General features: G+C 45.2%; 1 protein-coding gene across 3 annotated transcripts in view; it reads left to right on the top strand.

Moving 5' to 3' along the window:
- Mylk (myosin light chain kinase) overlaps window positions 1-19773 on the top strand; it is a 224230-nt gene that overhangs the window by 107008 nt on the left and 97449 nt on the right. For all 3 annotated transcript variants that reach the window (XM_010618082.3, XM_010618079.3, XM_010618089.3), the window contains 2 exons: window positions 8447-8581; window positions 11365-11517. In XM_010618082.3, coding sequence (XP_010616384.1) covers window positions 8447-8581; window positions 11365-11517 — 288 coding nt within the window. The remainder of the gene's footprint in view (window positions 1-8446; window positions 8582-11364; window positions 11518-19773) is intronic.

Here is a 19773-nt window from a genome sequence, read left to right as displayed (position 1 = left end):
TTTTTTTTTTTTTTTTTTTTTTTTGGTACCAGGGATCAAACTCGGGTCCTTGCGCTTGCAAGGCAGGTGGCAGAACCACTGAGCTAAATCCCTAGCCCCATCTGTTGCTATTTTGAAGAAGTCCTTCATTTGATAATCACCAACCACAATCCTGTCTTCTAGATTTTATATTCTGTCTTCACATTTCCTGATTCTGCAGCATATAGTTTCAGTAGAATTTAATCTCCTGGATTTCTGTTTGAGTGTGTTTTATGGAATCCAATTCTTTTCTATGTTGGGCATTCATGGTTTCTGTGTTTTTCCTAAGCTCCTCTATTTTTCTTATCTGTATCTACTTTAGATTCACTAACCATTTCCCTCGTTATGCCTCTTTTTAATTCCTCTCTTTAATTATCTGTGTACTCACTTCTACTTTGGCTTTGTCAAGAGCGATAATCTTCTTTTTTGCTACTTTCCCTACTACCATTTAAGAAATTAATCAATTGATTTCTTCTACCTCAATGCCTTCTGGCTTTGCTTTGGGCTAATTGAGGGTGTTGGGTTGCATCTTATGTCTTATCTTTTCTCATTTTATACTTTTTTTGTTGTTTATTTTCTGTATTGAGGCTTGTAGATTTCTTATATAAGGTAGCTTTATTACTAGTATCAAGACCTCTTTAGTAAATAGCGGAAGATGTCCTCTAGGCATAGCTGGCTTTTGGTCTTTGAGCCTCCAGGTCCTTTCTCTTCTGTTTATTAAGGTTGAAAGGTTGCATCTTGTTTGACCTAGCATCCAGCTCTTTGGTACTGGATGGTAGTATTGTTTATGGCCGCCAGAAAATCTAGGTATTGACATACAAGGAAGATCAATTTATCACAGCAACTGTATCAACTTGGCTTAAATAGTACAATCAGTAAACAATAGCGTCAAATAGACTGGAAAATGACAAACTGTGATAACTAATAATCTACCACCTTTAGCCATAGAACAAGATTTATAGTTATATAACAAAATCTAAGACAAATCAAAATTATGTAGAGTAAATATGCACCTTTTTTTTTGGACCAGGGATCAAATTCAGGACCTTGTGCTTGCAAGGCAGACAGCAGAACCACTGAGCTAAATCCCCAGCCCTGTAAATATCCACTCAATAGAGAGATTTTACAGAAAATTATGTAGAATAAATATCCACTCAATAGAGAGATTGTACCCTAAGGAAAGAGAATTTAAAAGGGAGAAGAGGAAGAAATAGAGAAATGAAAGAAGAAAAACAGATTAAGGAGCAAGACTGAAAGAAAAAGGAAGATTACACAAGCCTGAGGAAGCTGGTGAAGACAGGAAGAAAGGAAGGAAGGGAAAAATAAAAACAAGAACAAAACAAAGCAAAATCTAAAAACAGTGTTCACACTCACAAAAAAAAATTTTTTTAATGCAAAGAAAAAAGAAAATTTTCTGATTTCAAGCATGTGATGGTTTATCTATGGCAGTGTCCAGTTCAAGGCTTGACTTTTTTCTTACTGGTAGACAAGGAAAGTCAGAACTCAGATCTGTGCTTGATAATCATTAGCAGGCTGGCAGTAGGATTAGAGTTGGGTTGTCAGTTCTAGGACTTTAAAATCCACAGAAATTCAAACTGAACCTGGCCTCTGGTTGTGGGGATGGGGCCTGAATCATTTAGCTTATGACACTCTGGGGGTCTCTTTCCAGCCTGACCACAGCTCCCTGGTCATTGCTGTCTCCTATGGTTTTCCCTCACCCAGTCACTATGGAAGTTTAACACTGGAAGCCCTGAGATAAAGCCAACCCAGAGCTGCTTTGAGTCCTGGGTTCAGTTGCCCACCCTCACCCCCGTGGCATCCAGCCAAGTCCAAGTCCGTGATACTTGGACTGGTCAGCTCTTATAGCACATAACCTTCTCTGCTCTGTTCCTCTGGTGCATTTCTTCCCGAAGTCCTCTGGAGTCACCCATTTTCACTGTGTCTCTCTGTAGATTTAGTCTTCCTTTTACATGAGCCACAGGCCAGGAGCTGATGAGAAAGTGCAGATTGTACCTTTGTTTTTCTGTGTTGTGCTCTGAGTCCTAAATTTCTCTATAGGCTTCAATTTTCCCTCAAGATTCTCCCTGGGTATTGGATACACCTCCCTCCTTTTCTTCCTCGAGCTGTTATTTTCCAGTGTCAGGATTCCTAATCTCAGAGAGGCTGATTTGGTGTTGCTTACCTCTCTGCTATCCTCCCAGAAGTCCAAGTATTTTAATGCTTTTTAAACAAAATCACCATTGGCTGTTTGTTTACTGCTTTCTATGCTAATTTGCTCATATAACATGAACATTTTTCTATATTTAATATTCTTTGACAGCGTAATTTTAATGGTGATATAATATTGTATAGAATGGATGTATATGCTTTAGGCATGACTTTATTTTGTTGAATACTTCAGTTGTTTCCATTTTTGCTAGTATAACAAAATTATGATACATAGGGAGGAAGTATAGTTCAGCAGTGGAGCACTTGCCTAGCATGTGAGGCCCTGGGTTTAAATCCCCAGCATTATGAAAAATAAGAAAGTTGAGAAAAATGGTAAATGTCTTCATACCCATTTTGTTGTACGCACTGTCTTTCTATAAAACTTCTGCCTCACTTTAAATGCATACTGTGGACCCTAGATCCATGCCGTACCTTGAGAAACTTATAAAACACTGCCACAAGCATAAAAATCAGCAAATTGCACACTGTTAGAAAGTCTATGGGAAAAATAACCTTTGCCTGTTTTTTATTTTCAACAAATAAATTGCAAACAAAACAAGGAAGAGAGGAGAGGAGGATGAATTATAGGAAATTTAGATTTTAAAATATAAATGTAACATCAATAATTATGACTTACAATAATTATAAGTTGTTTGGATCCTATTTGAGACAGGTTTTTAAAAATTTGTTAGAACATCAGAAAAATGTGTACAGAACAAGATATTGTATGTAAAAGAGTTAATGCTATTTTAAGTTATGATGGCAGCCTCATGATTTTGTTTTAAGTTCATCCATTTTACAGATACAAAGTGAGTTATTTACTAGTGAAATGATATAAACTTTTGATACAGTAAGTCCTTGACTTACAAACAAGTTCTATTCCAGTGAAGTTGTTTGTAAGTCAGACTCATTTGTAAGCCAACACAGTAATTTTTATACAGCTTCATACAGTAGTGTGAAAGTTTGCAACTCAAATGTTCCTAAGTCAGGGACTTACCATATTTGCTCTATTTTAGAGAAGCATAAATGAAAGTTGAGATATAAGTACTAGAGATTTGCTACGTTGCTTTATCTGCTTATGTATATGTTTGAAATTTCCATAATGCATAATTTGTTCTTTCACACCGTAGAATACCAGGCAGTTTTCTGAAGATTCTCATGGTGAAACATTTCCATGATGTACTAGTAATAGAAAAGATGAAGGTGCATGCAGACTGCGTATGTCAGATGTTATTTGTGTAAAAGGAAGACAGGATCTTTTTGATCCATCCATATGGACACTTGTTTGTGCACAAAACATTTCTGGAAGGTGACACAGGTTCCTCCAGCAAGGGAAACTGTGAGCCTGTGGGAAGGTATCAGAGGAGGTCTTAGCACCTGCCACTGGCTCACTACTTAACTGGGTTTTTCAGTATGCTGGTGAATTCATTTGCAGGATTTTCATTCATTCCACATGGAGACAGGAGTGCATGTGATCAAGGTTCCCAGGCCCATGACCCCAAGCCTCAGTATCCTGGCCAGGGCTATGTCCAGACATGTGTTGTTGGGTCTACCAAAGGCCAACAGTGTGCCCAGAGAGACTAGTTTCTTCTAAGGATTGGTCTTCCCTGAGTTTAACTAAATCTTGTAAATGACTTTTTAGCTTGTTCACATCCTAGGGTAATTCCTCTCAGATTGATCCCCTATCTTGTTTTGTATGGAAGCTTTATTGAGATGTATGTAATTCATATAACATAAAAGCCACCCTTTTAAAGTTTATAATTCACTATATAAAAATGTATCACAGAGTTGTGTGGCCATTAACATTATCTAATTTTAGGACATTTTCATTGACCCACGACCAAAAATCCTACCTATTACCAGACACTACCTGTCCCCTACTCCTTCCCTCTGATAACCACTTATCTGCTTTCTGGCTCTATGGATTTTCCTATTCTGAACAGTGTGTATAAATGGAATCATACTATATGCAGTCTTTTGTGGCCAGCTTCTTTCTCTTAGAATGCTTTCAAGATTTATTTATGTTGTCACATATATCAATCATTCATCTTTATGGCTAAATAATATTCTACTGTATAAATATAGTATGAATATGTTTTATTTATTCATCAGTGGATAGACACTTGGATTGTTTTTCATCGTTTTAATTATTATAAAGAATGAACATTGTGTACAAGTTTTTTTTTAACACCTATTCTTATGGTTTACAACTAGATGTCCCCCAAGAGCTTCATTTGCTCATAGGCAGAGCTTTTGGAAAAATAATAGACCCTGAGGACACTATAGCTGACTTTCTGTTAAAAGGTCAGGCCTGGTTAGGGAAATGGGTCATTAGGGATGTGATCTGAAAGGGAGTATCTCCTTCCTTGATTCCTCCCTTCTCCCTCTGCTTTCTGCCCACAATCATGTGAGCAGCTTCTCTCCACCCAGGCCCTTCTGTCTTGCGGTTTCTGTTTTAGCCTGCTAAACATGGACTGACACTTTTGAAAAGTGAGCCAAAACAAACCTCTCCTCCTTTAAGTTGTGAGTGTTGGATGTTGAGTTCCAGTGCTGAAAAACGTGAATAGGACAGATTTTGGTACCAAGTATAGCAGAGTTGTTCCTGTGACTATACTTATCCATGTGGTTCAGAAGCCTGTGGTGCTGGTTCTTGGGAGAACTTTGGAAAGGTCTGAAGATGCCAACAGGAGAAGCCCTAAAATGCTGTAAGCCAAGATGGGAGATTTTGATTAGTGCTCAGAAGACCAAAATGCTGATAGAAATACAGACACTAAAAGTGAAGTTCAGGAGGTTTCAGTTGGGGGCAAGGATTCTATTGGTAGTTGGATTCAAGAACATGTGTATTAGATGCTCACACAAAAAACAAATTGTCTACATTTTGCCCCTGAGACTTTGTAGAGACTAAAATAAAGGGTGGTGGGCCAATTAATCTGGTGGAGGAAATTTCAAAGCAGCCCAATCATCGGGTATGAGTAATTCTTGCTATTTTTAGCCAGGCTTATATTTAAAATAAAGAGCAAAACCCCATTTAAAAATTTTTCACTTTCTCTACTAAGGAAAAGGCTGCGCAGTTTTATCCAAGGAGAGATTGGTTGCTGAATGGATTTGAATTAAAGAAAAACTAAGTATTGTTCAACAGGACAATAACAAAGATTCCTTGCTGGCATGTCAGGAATCGGCAAGACCCCTCCCTTTGTGGGCTCAATGGTGAAACTTATAAAGCTTTCATTTGAAAAGAGAGCCCCAGGGGACCCAGCTCATTCAGGGCCAACTAGGAATGACTTTCATAGAGTTGATTCTGCTGCAGCCATGATCCAAGGGGGCCTACTACTGCTTATACTGGTGGTAGATCTTGGCATCCTCCACATGGGGCTGACTTTACAGGCATGCAGAGTGCAAGAATTGAGGGTTCACTAAGGCTTTCACCAAGATTTTAGAAAAATGCTTGGAACTTTAGACAAGTGTGCCCCTGAGAGGGCAGTGCATGAAGTTGTGAGAGTAAAGCCAAAAGTGCAGTGGAGAAGTGCAGTACAGGATGTAGAAGAAGACAGGAACATGGAATGTCTGCTGAGGAAGGTCACAGGCAATGAGCAGAGTCTACCTGAGAGAGGCCATGGGGGCTACAGCAGCAGTGCCTTAGAGGCAGAGCTGCCCAAGCCATTTGGAGTTTGCATCTTGCCACAACTGGCCTCAGGTGCTGGGCATGGAGCTATAGAATTTAATGTTTGCCCTGCTAGGTTTCAGTCTTGCTTTTGCCCCATTCCTTTCTATCCCCTCATTCCTACATTTTGGAATGGGAATGTTTACCCTGTGCCATTGTATGCCAGCAGTGTTTATCTTTCTTTTTTATTTTTACAGGAGCTCGTAGCTAAGAGTTTGCCTTAAGTCTCAGAGGACACCTTGGACTTTGACTTTTCAGCATTGCTGAAACTGTTAGAGTTCAACTAAATACATTTTGCATAAAGGGATATGTTTCATCTTAGGCACCAGGAGCAGAATGTTATGGTTTATATCTAGATATCCTTGAAGAGCTTCATGCCCTCATAGGTAGCATTTTTGGAAGAAGCCTGGATCATGGGGGTGCAATAACTGACTTGCTGATAGGAGCTGGGGCCTGCTCAGGGGAGCCAGGTCACTGAGCTTGACCTGGAAAGATGTATCTGCTCCCAGGCTCCTCGCTTCTCTCCCCACTTCCTGGCCACCATGATATGAGCAGCTTTCTTCCGACAGGCCCTTCTGTTATGCAGTTTCTGTGTTTGAGTCTGCTAAACATTGACTGGAACTTCTGAAATGTGAGCCAAACTAAAGCTCTCTTCTTTTAAGTTATGGGTATCATATTGTGTCTATTGACATGGAAAGCAACTAAGGCACTATTTTTGGTTTTGAAGGTATAAACAAGAATTGTCAGGTCATGTGATAATACTGTGTTTAACCTTTTGAGGAACTGGAGCTGCACCATTTTATGTTCTACATACACATGTTCCAGTATCTCCATATCCCCAACAACACTTACTATTTTGTTTTTTAAATCATTTCTTTGCAATTTTGATTTACGTTTCTGTGAGAGCTAATGATGTTGAGTACTATTTCATATACTTAGTGCCCATTTGTGTTTCTTCTTTGGAAAGAGACCTATTCAAATACTTTGCCCATCTTTAAAATTGAGCCACTGTTTTAAATTGTTGAGTTGTAAGAGTTCGGAATATGTTTTGGATACAAGTCCTTTATCAAACATGTGACTTGCAATTGTTTTCTTCCGTTCTGTAAAGTCTGAATGTGTTAGCTGGCCTTCCATCGTTGTTAAAATAATACCTGCAATCATCAACTTAAAAGGAGGAAAGATCTGTTTTGACTCACTGTTTCAAAAGTATTATTATAGCTTTTCTCTCATCTCTGTGTCTTTCTTGCAAAATATCTATGGTTTATCTTAAGATTCCCCCAAATTTGTAGAAGGCTTTTGGAAAGTCAGTTTATCAGTTCTCTGAAAACTGATTGTGCATGGGAATTCATGCATGTTCCTGGGCCCCAGCCATTCTGTACCCTTGACCTGGGTCAGGGCAAAAAGTACACTTGGAAAACAAAACACATGTGAATCTTTGTCATTTTTTTAAAATTTTTATTGAGCTTATTGGTACAATCTAGGTATACAGTACAGTTACATTTATCATTGGGATCTTGTACCTTTACATGACAGGTCTTGGTTCTCATTTTTTCCTCTTGTCCCTGCCCTCCCTTCACCCCCTCCTCCCCTCCCCATTTACAAACACTTTAATTCCATTTTTTCAGCTTCTCATATTTTTTTCTCTCCCTTATTACCTTTCCCCCACCCTTCCCACTTTCCCTATACCTTTAACCCTTTACTTCCTATTTCACATTATTAATTATCTCATTAGGATCCTGTGTACTATTATAGTTTTCCACACCAGAGAAACTATTCAGTATTTCAGTTAAAGAAATCTCTATATGAACATTAAAAATAGGGAATCCTAAAATAAAACTAAAAAGGAAAGTAAAAGAGAAAAGGCAATGATGTAAAATTAAAATAATCCTTAATTCTGAAGATGAAAATGGTCCTTGAACATATTTAAGTTGCTTCTTGCTCTTGTAGTCTTATTCTCTTTGTCATTTCATTCAGTCCTAGAACTGGAAAAATAATCAAAATAATTAAAAATGGAAATACCCTCACTATGGGTCTGTGGTGTCTACATGTAAAAATGTATTAACAAGACTGTGTCAGGGCTTAGGGCTTAGCTTAGTGGCACCATGCCTGCCTCACAAGCCCAAGAACCTGAGTTTGATCCCTGGTACAGAAAAAAAAAAAAAAAAAAAAAAAAAAAAAGAGGGTGTAATCACTGGTAGGACATTCAGGAAAAGAGATTAACACTAGAAAGTGGAGTCAGACCAAGCAGGAGGGAAGGGAGAAGTCTCAGGATGCCTCGGGATAGCAAATGCCGTGAGCAGACAGGACGTGCCTGAGCCCCAGAGGAGAAAAGGCTGCCCAGAGTTAGGGTGCCTTGTGGCTGTGAGAGGCCCTTGGCAGGTCCTCTGCCTTGGGATCCAGGTACCTGGGGCCAGTACTTCTCAGCATGAAGGCAGGAAAGGTATAGCCAGGCTGTGGAGGAAGCCTGGTGCTCAGGGCAGTGTGGTGTCAGCCTGTGAGGCCTGAGGTGACTCTGCAGGCTGTGATCTGAGGTGGTTGTCTGTTCTTTTGTCCTCACAGAGCAGGCCAAGATGGAGGTGGCCCCCTCCTTCTCCAGTGTCCTGAAGGACTGCACTGTCGTTGAAGGCCAGGATTTTGTGCTGCAGTGCTCTGTGCAGGGGAACCCAGTACCCCAAATCACTTGGCTACTCAATGGTGAGTCCCCCACCTTGCCCTAGCCCCTAAGGCCTTGAATTCTCAAATCTCACTCCAAACCAGGTACACCTCAGAAGCTGGAGAAAACTCTGTTAAGATTTAGGAGAAAACACAGGAATTAAATCTGCTGCCAACTGGCTTAACCTGTTTGCAACCTGCCAGAGCCTTGTATGTTTCATCTGCATGGTGGCAGTACTGCTCATGACCTTGCAGGGTGGTGACTGCGATCAAATTATATAAAGTGGTCCACGAGATGCCTGAGGTATAGATACATGAGCAATTTAATGGCTTTTCCTTTGGTTAGACTCATAACAGGACCTCAATAAATATTTGTTGAGACAGTACTTAAACATATAAGTGAACAAACTAATGAGCTACACTAGGAGTCGTTCAAGGAATCTTGCCTTTTATTTAATGGCAGATGCTTCAGAGTGTCACAGACTAGTAATTCTTTTTTATGTTAATTAAAATCCTATAAAGATGTGGTGATGTTTCTTTGGTTTTTAGCCAAATAAGGTCCTTTGAAAAAATTAAGTACCAAGTATTATTGCCCTTCTCTTTTTAAAAAAGCCTTTCAATTTCAAAAGTATAGGACAATTCTGATTTGATAACAGAACAGTCCATTCAATGGATGAGACTGGGTAGGGCCAAAGAGAGGATAGACAAGTGTCCACTGGGAGTCAGGAGGCCTGGATGCTGGTCCTTCTCCACCACTGAGCAGTAAACAGGGGGCCCAGGGCACCCCCTTTGTCTCTAGTATTTGGTGGGGAATGGGAGAGAGAAGGTTCAGGATCTCAGCCAGCTTTCATGTTGATAAAATAGGCTTCTAGCGGGCAGCAGTAATGACCTGTGTGCCACAGCTCCCCGGGTTGCCTGTGAACTTTCCGTGTTGATGTGGTCTGCTCGGGCTCTGAGTGGGAGGAGATGCTGTGTACTCTTCCCTTGTAGCCATCGTGGGTAGATACGTGAGGTCTGTCTTCCCTCCACACCTCACAGAAGGACCAAACTCCTGTGGGGCCCTGGGGTTCCTGCAGCTGCCACCACCTCCTCCATGAGCAAGAGCCGGATATGGACACCAGGACTAATTGTGAACCTGAAGAAGAGTTTCCCATCTGGTTCAGGGCTTCCCTGTCTGGCTCAGACTCTAGAGGAGCGGTGGTGAATCTAACTATTCAGCTCCACTGTCACAGCCTGAAAACAGCATTACCAGTATTTGAATGAATGGATGTGGCCATGTTGTAATAAAGCTCTATTTATGATGGCTGAAATGTAAATTCTGTGTAGTTTTCACGACATGAAATTTTTCTCCTTTCACTTTTTTCCACTGTTTGAAATATGTAAAAATTATTCTTAGCTGGTGGGCTCTGCAGGAACAGGCCACAGGTCAGAGTCGGTCCTAGGGCTGTGGTGTAGGACACCCCTCAGGGCTGAATCCTTGGTAGAGCTTGGTATTTCTGCACCCTTCCCTCTAGAGGGCGATCATGCTCAAGTTGGATTTCCTTGGCTTCAACTCTGGCCCCACCCAGTCTCCATGCTTGAAGGTGTTTCCAGACTCCCAGCTCTGAAGTGCCCTGAGCCCACAGCTCGTTTTTTGTGGGCCTCCATTCCATCCCGGTTTGTGAAGCTGAAATGAGTTGCACTCCAATAAGTGGAGAGCTCTCACAGAGCTTGTCAGTGCCTGTCTGGATGGCAGAGGCTCATTGCTGACAGCCAGGGAATGTTCTGGTGATTTCAGGTATGAGGTTTTGGGGTTGTCACTGTCACAGAGAATAAAGGCAAAGAGCAGTATTCGGGCCCTTTGGTAGCAGGATCCTGGCCCCTGCCTTGTGCCACCCAGCTTCATTTTATGGAGTGCGGAGGGTTGGGGAGTCCATCTTCTTCCAGCCTGAGACTGGCTGCCTCCTTGCCAAACTGTCGTGGAGACAAGAGGTGTTGCTATGTGCAGAAGAAAACACTGTATTGCAGGGAAAGCCTTTCTTTCTGTACTGTCTCCCTCCCCATCATCCACCCCTGATTTTATGAGGTGCAAACCAGGACCGCAGGGCCTGGCAAGGGAAGGAACTGACAGTTGCTTCCTATATGGCAAATGGACACATTCCTCCTCTAATGCCAGAGTCTTCAGGAATGAGGTCATTTTTTCCCCCTAGAAATAAGAGGTCATGTCCTGGAGTGATAAAATCTCAGGAACATTAAGGAAACTACTAAAGTTCTCTGTAAGCATTTCTAGCTCCACGCAGGACTTTTTTAAGATTGAGGACTTCTCATAGAAGACCGGTCATTTTTAGTTCCCCATAGTTATCTTTTCCATGAATGCTGAGATGCACCTAACTGCACAGGAGAAATAAACCTAATTGCAACACTAGGGTGGGTGTGCACAGTTGCTTTCTGATAAATACCTACAATGGGAAAGGTAGTCTTTGTTTCTGGAAACATCTAAAAGGAGCTGGGAGCCACATGTTCAGTCTGGGCAAAGTCTGCTTCGCCAGAGCCTGGGCCGTGGGCCAAATGACCCTGTAAGATTCTTTCCAGGCACTGAATTCTGTGAAGTTGAGGACACGGAATGGAGACTATTTACTTAACACAGATTGCCCAGATCTGTGTCTCTTTCCCACCTGCCTTCCAGATTCCTCCAGAATCTTTTCCCTCCATGTTTCCAGGCCTAGTCTTGGCCCCATGGACCTGGGCCAGACCTAACGTCGTGACAGTGTCAGCCCTGCTGAGGACAGGGCTCCCGTCCCATCCCATGAACTGCCCACCTCAGCCTGCCTGTGCTTCCCTCCCAGGTCAGCCCATCCAGTATGCGCACTCCATATGCCAGGCTGGCGTGGCTGAGCTCCGCATTCAGGACACCCTGCCAGAGGATGACGGTGTCTATACCTGTCTGGCTAAGAACACCTCGGGGCAAGCGTCCTGCAGCGCCAGGGTCACCGTCCATGGTAAGAACCCCCAGGCACCTTGCTAAAAGCACCTTACCTGCAGACAGGTTCAGCTGCTCTGGAGAAAGGACATTTGTTAAAAATGGTGCTGCCGGCTCAAATCCAGGGAGCAGAGGGGCACATGGCACTGCTCCAGGCCACTGCTGACTGGTGCTGCTGCTGGAGGAGGGGCTGCAGGAACCTCCTGAGGACAGAGGAGAGGAGCCTTAGAAAGCCTGTATCTGCCAGGAATTTACACTGACAGGGGTCTGCCATGGAGGGAGCCAGTCCCCGATCCTTTACCCCACCAGGGCCCTAGGAAATGCAGGGGCAAGAGGCAAGGGATGGCACTGGGGATTTAGCTCAGTGGTTCCACCACTTGCCTTGCAAGCAGACGGTCCTGGCTTTGATCCCCGATATCAAAAAAAAAACATTATTAAAGAGGCAAGGGATGCTGGCCCCCAAACTCCTGGCCTGTTTGGAAGAAAACCACCCACTCTGCAAGAAGACTTAGGAGGAGGGTCTCACAAATGACCAGCTGTGCACTGGGAACAGACTACGGGTACTGAGGCTTCTGTAAGGCAGCAGGTTGCCCGCTTCTTCTGCCCTTGCTCCTCCCACCACACCCCGCTGGCTTTTCTCCATCACCAGCCTGGTGCCCACTAGTCTGATTATCACAGGCATCCATCCATTGGTCAGCCAAGCACTTAGTCCCCGGGAGTCAGAGGAGCCACAGACTCTAGGTTGATTCACCTGGGTTGTGGGACTGGCGTGCACCGCAGCAGTTCCTGGGGAGGTGCTTCCTGGGGCTGAGCCTTCAGGTGAGCCCGATTCTCACCTTCACCTTGGGTCTGGCACCCCAGTGCCTGACCATGACTGGGTCCTCTGGTGCTCGGACAGGGTGCAGTGTGTCTGCTTTCCCATTGGGCTAACAGGAGACCACACCTCCTATCTTTGTCCCCACCACCTCAGGCCTCTCAAGAGATCTCTGCAGGGGGAGCAGCCACCTTCCAGGAGCTACAGGAGATGGCTTCTCAGAAAGGAAAAGGGGCACAGCCCACTGTTTGACCTCTCCCATGTCGCCTTCTGGGGCCCTCCGCAGCTCAGTGTGGGAGTGCTGTCTTCACTGTACACAGAAGGATCTAGAGATGTCATGAAGTCAGTGACACCCATGCCACACTGACGGCAAAGCAAGCCTTCTGAGCCCAGGATGGTGACACCCAGGCTCATCCTGTGGCTGCCCCTTTCAGAGTGCGTCTCACTGGCTCACAGTGAGAGGTGACCACTGTGGGCTGGGCCCCATCCACCCCTTAGGGACAGAGGAGCTGGCACCAATGCAGAATGTGGCTCACACTGGCTCCCTGCTGGGAGTAGACCCACACTTCTCTGAAGGGGGTGCCCTGGCATGGAGTCCTCAGTGAACCAGCCTGCCCTTTCCTTCCAGGAAGCCCTGCATGCTCCAGCTAGAGACACACTGGCCCCTGGGAGTTCCTCAGCCAGGGTTCTGGTGTGCATGCTTATCCCATTATCCTCAGTTCTAATTCCACGGCTTGGGGGCCTCGGGAGACTGTGCTGCAGAACTTCTGAGGAAGAAAGAACAGCTCAGAGCCTGGTCTCCTTGGGCCAAGGGAGAAACTATCCCCTCCCCTTCCCAGCAGCGGTTCCTTCTCTGAAGTCCCCCTCCACCCCCAAGTTGGGATGCGAATGGCACAGGGCCACCCGGGCTGTGCAGCTCTGCCTTCTTTCTGATGCTTCCTTGCCAGGTCCCACCTGCCAGGACTGCAGCTAAACCAGCACCTGCCTTGAGTTGTCTTTGCTTAGAGTGGATTAGACAGAGCCAGCTGAGCTAATCATGGAGCTGGGGGGTGAGTGATCGAGACCTCTCTGGGGCTATTCTCCTGAGTCCTGGGGTGACTGATCGCCTGTGCAGGTGTGTTGGAAAGCAGGAGAGAGGCCTCAGCAAGAACCCTGCCAGACTCGGGTTTTGCTCTTTAGAAGCCTGCAATCGTGAGCGCCCTCTTTGTGTGAGGGATTTATGGCCTGCCAAGGCCAGACGGGCTCAGATACCATAAATGGTGAACAGGGCTGGGAGATGCAGCTGCACTCAGGCCCAGCTGCATCTGGGCTGCCGCTGCCCAGGGTTGGCAGGGAGGCCTGGAACGGACACCCCTGGCACCTTGCCCAGGCCCTTGGCAGGCTCGCATCTGTCCCGCACCATCTTCAGCTGTGGAGTTTTTCTTGCCATCTTGGCTGCTTTTCTGGCTCCAGGCGGGTGGGGGCGCTGATAGGGACATTGTATCCGATTGCCCTCCGGCTGCCCCAGCAGGGTACCTGAAGGTAGAGGCACTGGTTGGTGTGAGTCCTGCCGACTTCTTTCAAGCTCAGCCCCCTGGAGTCACTCCCAGGCCTCACCTCCTCTTCTGTGAGGTGGGGATGCAGAGAGACCTCTCAGTAATGTTACTGTTAAAGGAATGAGTGAAATTGCAGTGTTCCCCAAACGAGGAAGCGCTCAGCTGGTATGTTCTGCTATTATGATGTCTGCCCAACTTTTACACAGGATAAAATATACTGGGGCATGCTTTTACCCAAGGATCGACTTGTTATAGCACTGTTCAGCAAAAGAGCAAATCCAGGAGGGGAGATTGGAGATCGACCTAGTCAGACTGCCGTGCTGAAGTCCAAGGCTCTGATCACAAGATGGCGCCGTTCAGCAATGCATGGCGCTCTGGTCTACCCTGCCGAGGACTGTCTGTAGGGACAGTTCTCGGAGGACTGAATCCAACAGTTCAGCAGACACAGGGACTCCTTCTCACCTCTTTAGCCTTTCCCCAAGATTTTGCAATCATCCAGAACACCAGCCCCGCCTCCCCTATCCATCCCTCTCTCCCCAGCTGACTCTCACAATGTCCCTTTCTCTGGGATGCCTTCCTTCAACACCTCAGAATCAGTTCTGCTAACACCCTGGACTTCCCTTAATGCATTCACTACCAACAAATCTTTGTTGAGCACCTGTATTTATTTGTGTGAGGCAGTGTTCTGAGAAACCACAGTGCACAGGTATTAGAGCTCATGAACAGGGCAGCAGTTGGCACCGGCTTTAACTGCACATGCTGACAAGTTCTACTGAGAAGATGAGCAAGATGAGAACAGAGAGGGGCAGAAGGGGCATATGCTTAGTTTTTTATAAAGGAAGACTCAGAGACTGAAGAGCTGCAGGAAAGAGTGTTCTAGGTAAGATGTATAGTAAGTGCAAAGGCCCTGAGGCAGGGACAAGTCTGACTGATTCCCGGAACAGCAAGATAGCCAGTGTGGCAGGCAGGCATGATCATGCAGGGCTCTAGGGATCAGAAAAGGACATTTTATTTAGGAATCTGTCTGCAATTGATTGCTTCACTGCTGTAATCTCCCTGCAGGAAGGTCTGCGTCTTTCACACTATTGTGTGTAGAGCAGGGCCTGCTATGTAAGTGTGTGTTCAGGGTGGACTGAAGGGACACCAGTGGTTGGGCAAGTGCCCCCCCTTGGCAGGTGGGCAGTCCCTCAACTTTCTGTCCTGCTACTAGCTCTTAAGAACCTCTCAACAAATACACCTTCTCTCCTACCTCAGGCAGGGAAGAAAAGATCCCCAGAACTAACCAGGCAATGAGTATTCCCTCCTGGCCCAAGACAGAGCATCTCAGATGAGGACTCCAAATTCCTGCAGAGCCAAAGAGGATCTGAGCCATCTTATATAAGTCACTATATTTGGACTGAGTCACTAGGAGGGACTTCCTTGGGCTAGAATATTTTAAATCTATTTTCCCTCAGGGTGACTTTGTCAGGGCTAGAATTCTTAAGTGACTAGATTTATTAATGGTCTGCTAATTGTGCTCATTTTGCCCTAGTTCCTAATCCTAATGGTTTGTGTATTTAACTGGCAGCCTTCTGGGGCCTGTTAGAGGCACCGAAGGACAGATGATATGGGTAAGTTAAAAAGAAAAGAAAAAGCTGATCTCTTGAATAAAAAATAAAAATAAAGGTTCATTTACCAGGGTGTTTGTTTAATGAGGAGCCCTAAGGAAGACAAAGGCCCTAGGGGAGGCGGCCATGCACTCCACAATGAAAATGTCAGAGACAGTTTCCTTTCAGAGCAACACCAGACACTCTGAGGCCCCTCGGCGCTCCCCACGCTGTGTGCAGGTCCTGAGGACACTGCACGGTCTGTCCAGCTGCCTGGCCTCCGCCCTCTGTGAGCTCTGGGACACCGATAACTTGTTACATGATTATGTTGTTTAAAGAGAAATTTACTGAGGAAGGGTAAACATTGATGTTTTTTTTAACTTGCCTTTAAAAAAAATACATTAAGAAAGTTAGTCTACCCCAATACATCTGCTCTTGAGCCTTTTAAACTCTTAAAAAAGATAAGCAATTAATAAAATGTCAAGCCTACGTATAAACGATATCTTAGTTTTATATAGGTGGAGTGTAGAGTAGGATTTGTATAGCAGGTGGGTCCTTCATGTTCCAGAGACATGCATGGGTGTGGACTTGTATATCTGTCCATACGTGTATCATGGATCAGGAGGCTCGCTGTACTAAGTGGACAATTATAGAGGCGTCTCTCTACTTCTGCAGCCCATAGCAGTTCATGTCTATCATTTCCTTGCTTGGAGACCTTGGTTAAGAATAAAATCCAGAAAAAAAAAAAAAGAATGAAACCCTGATCAAAGATTTGTGCTCCCAGTAGCAAAATGTGGCCCAGCTTGTGACACTGTGATGAGGAGTGGGTGGTTTGGATGCTATACGTTCTGCTTGGTGTGGGTTTATGCCTTCCAAGCTGGTAAGAAGGCTGTGGTTGCAGCAATCCCTGTCTCCCTTCTAGCCGCCCCATCATTACTGGTTAGAGGTCTTTGGGAGAAATGTCATACGTCGTGTTCCTTTCGTTCTCCTCCTCCTCGCGTGCTTCTCCCATTTGCTTCTTAGCTTCTGGAGAAATTGGTGGGAGGAAGGAAGTCCACGAGAAAGCAGGGCTGTTGGAGGAAGAATCTTTTCTAAGGCCATAAAAACAGCCCTTTTGCTGACCTTGCAAGCAGGTTCTGTTTGGTTTGGAGACAGATTTTCATTGAAGGGGAGGCCAGGCACCTCCCTGGGGATTTACAGCTTGCCAAGTTGTCCTGGAGATGGGCAGGGGCGAGGCCGCCCTTTGGTTAGGCAGAAGAATCCCTCCTTTAATTAGTCCCCTAGCACTAATCCTGGCTTTCAGTGAAAGGAGGAGGCTGGTCGGTGATCTCTGGGCCATGATGGGTTTTGAGAACCAAATAAAGAGGGGAGCATTGACTTCCAGAACATCCCTTCAGTTAGTGACTTACTGAATTTCCATAGAATAGCAGGGCTTGCAGTGATTCAGATTTGCTGTTGGAACAGGATTCTGCATTGTAATAACTCGGGAAAAGAGCTCATGTTCAAAGCCTAACGAGACTCAGTAGATCCAAGAAAAAAAGGCAAACGTGCAGTGAGTGCAAATTTGGATCCATAAATAAGGGGCCTCAGAAAGCGGCTGGTGGGCCAGCAAAAGTTGACCAGTAGGGAAAAATTGCTTTTAAGGAGAAATTCAGAATTGAGTTGCTTTGTGTGCTAATCTCTCAGAAAGAAAAGAAGGGTTGATGAAGGGAAGAATGGGGCGTTCGTGTTGTGCGCATGGTGACACTGATGCCACTGGGACAAAGCTTGTAGAAGACTTAATGTCCGGTCTGAGAGGAGTGAAGGGCTCCAACTTTGCAAAACAGGTACCCTGGCTATTTTAGAATTAGTACAGAAGGCAACAAATTGCTCTCGTTATGTGAATATTAAACTTATTCTCTAAATTAGAGTTTTCCAAAGTGTCATATTGCATTTGTTTTTAAAATAAAATCACTACCAATTAGTATTTTTAAAAAGCATTGTTTTGATAGAAAAAGTCTAGTGGTTTAGAAAAGTAGGCTTGTTTTATTTAACTCTCATATCAGTTCCACTGCATACTTTGGAATCCACTCTCCAGATGAAGAAAAGTAGTGTCTGAGAGGCCAACACAGCTACCCACAGTAGCCAGCCAGGGAACAGCAGGACCTGGCCTCTAACCACACCAGCCTACGCACTTTCTGCTTTGCTGCTCTGGGAGCCTTAGAAGTCATGAGGTTGATGTTTTGGCTTCATGAAAACAAGAATTTAATGTTTAATTTTGAGATGAGGAACTGACTTCAAAAAGAACTTCTCATAAGTCAAAAACAGCAAAAACCTGGCCAGGATGGAATGACTCTAGGTCACTAGACTCATAAAGGAGGGCGAGAGTTAGTCAGTCTGTGTCTGTCTGTCTGTCTCTCTCTCCCTCACCTTCCCTTCTCCTGTTCCCTTTATCCCCCCCTCCTCCTCCCCCCCCCCTCTCTCTCTCTCTCTCTCTCTCTCTCTCTCTCTCTCTCTCTCTCTCTCTCTCTGTCTTAGTCACTTTCCTATCACTGGGACCAAATACCTGACACCCAGCGACAACACCGACACCCACCACTTGGAGGAGAGATTTCTTTTGGATCACTGTTGAAGTTTCAGTTCAGGTTCGGCAGACCTAAACATAAAAACAGCACAGCAGAAGGGTCTAGACAGAGGAAAGCTGCTCACATCATGGCAGCCAGGAACCCGGGCTGGGGTGGGTGGGATATACTTCGAGGTCACAGCCTCAAAAACCAGCTTCTTCAGGCCCCTTTTGCTAAGAGCAAGTCAGCCATAGCACCAGTAACCCAGCCAGCTCTCTTCCCTTTCTCCTACTTTCTTTCCTTCCTCAAAACATTCTTTTCTGTAGTCTGTACCACAATCCTTGTTACTCGTCTGTGAACTGCTCTTAGAAGTTTATTTTTAACCTTAGTTCTTGTCGTTTCTAGGGGAGGATGGGCTTAATGCTTATCTCTCCTCTCTTAAATGGAACAGTGGCGGTCAGGTTAATGATTGAGTCAGGTGAGTGGATGGAGATTCACTGGCCAATGACAATAACCAGCCCACCAGTTCCATCCATTTTAGATCCTTAATCCCAGATGACTAAGTCAAGAGGATGCCCCCTTCTGGATTCCAGGAAGGAGCTCTCCTGGACTCGTTCTTGGCAGACAGCAGGAAGCACAGCTGTGGGAAAGCCTCATTTATATGTAGTCCAGCCTCATTGGAGCTGGATGGCTGGAGCTGTGGTCTGTTGTTGGGTGCTCCTCTCCTCAACCTCTCTGTGGCCTGTGCCCACCCACTCCAGATGAGGGAGGTTCGGGCTCCCCATAACAGAGCTGTGTCTAGGGGCTCTTGCCTCTGGCCCTGGCCCTTCCAAGCGGGCCTCAAACCAGGACCGTGCTCAGTGAAAGTGAAAGGACAACACCAGGGGAGCAAACCTCTGGGCTGACTGATAGCCCTAGGCGTGGACAAGATCTCTGGCCGAATTTAGGTGATGTGCCTTTGCTCTCCAGGCAGCAGAGGAAAGCACCTGGTGGGGCCCAGCCAGTCAGGTCCTCACCCCTGGTGGCCACCTCAGCTCTGGGGTCTCAGGACAGGCCAGCTTGCTTCTCAGGGTCCCAGCTCCCTGCTGTGCAGTGGGAACATGACCCACCCACTGTCGTGAGGGTGTGGAGAGAACTCAGAAATGGCTGTGAGCAGCCTGTGGAACTCTAGTGTGCTGAGCTGGATGACAGATTGTTACGATTTTATCTCAATGGCAGCTGTTAATTCCCTCTCTACCTGATTCCACGCAGATGTCCTACTTTGGGGAATTTGTCTCATTGGTGCCATTGTTGAGCTGAGTTTGACCAATTGAAAAAGTCGTAAGGGTGAGCAATTCACAAAGGCATTTATTTTTATACTCATTATTTGCCACATATTGTTGTGGCTGTTGTGTGTTGTTTCTTTTCATCAGCTAAAATCCCCATAGTATGATCATTGTCAACAGCACGCATCACATTGATCAGCATTGCCTCATCATCAGTCATTGATGATAGCTGTAGTATTATCCAGGTAGTGGACAGAACCCTTAGGCTTGGAATGGGGAACTTGCTTCAGATCACATGGCGACAGCCATGAGTCTAAAACGCCAGTTTCCATCTGTCTCTTAACCTAAGTCCATAAAGACGGAGCAGAAGTGATACAGAGCCTCTGAGCCCCAGATGATAAGCCAGGCTGATTTGTTTCTCTTTGGAATGAAATCTCACACACACACTCACACACACACACACACACCTGTGCACCACCCTCCGCCTGGCTTGTCTCCGCTCTGCCTCAGTCTTTCTTGGTGGGTCAGCTGA

The sequence above is a fragment of the Fukomys damarensis genome, unplaced genomic scaffold (assembly GCF_012274545.1).
Source record: "Fukomys damarensis isolate Sample0158 unplaced genomic scaffold, DMR_v1.0_HiC HiC_scaffold_24, whole genome shotgun sequence".
Lineage (NCBI taxonomy): Eukaryota > Metazoa > Chordata > Mammalia > Rodentia > Bathyergidae > Fukomys > Fukomys damarensis.
This window is presented reverse-complemented; position numbering and strand designations above follow the sequence as displayed.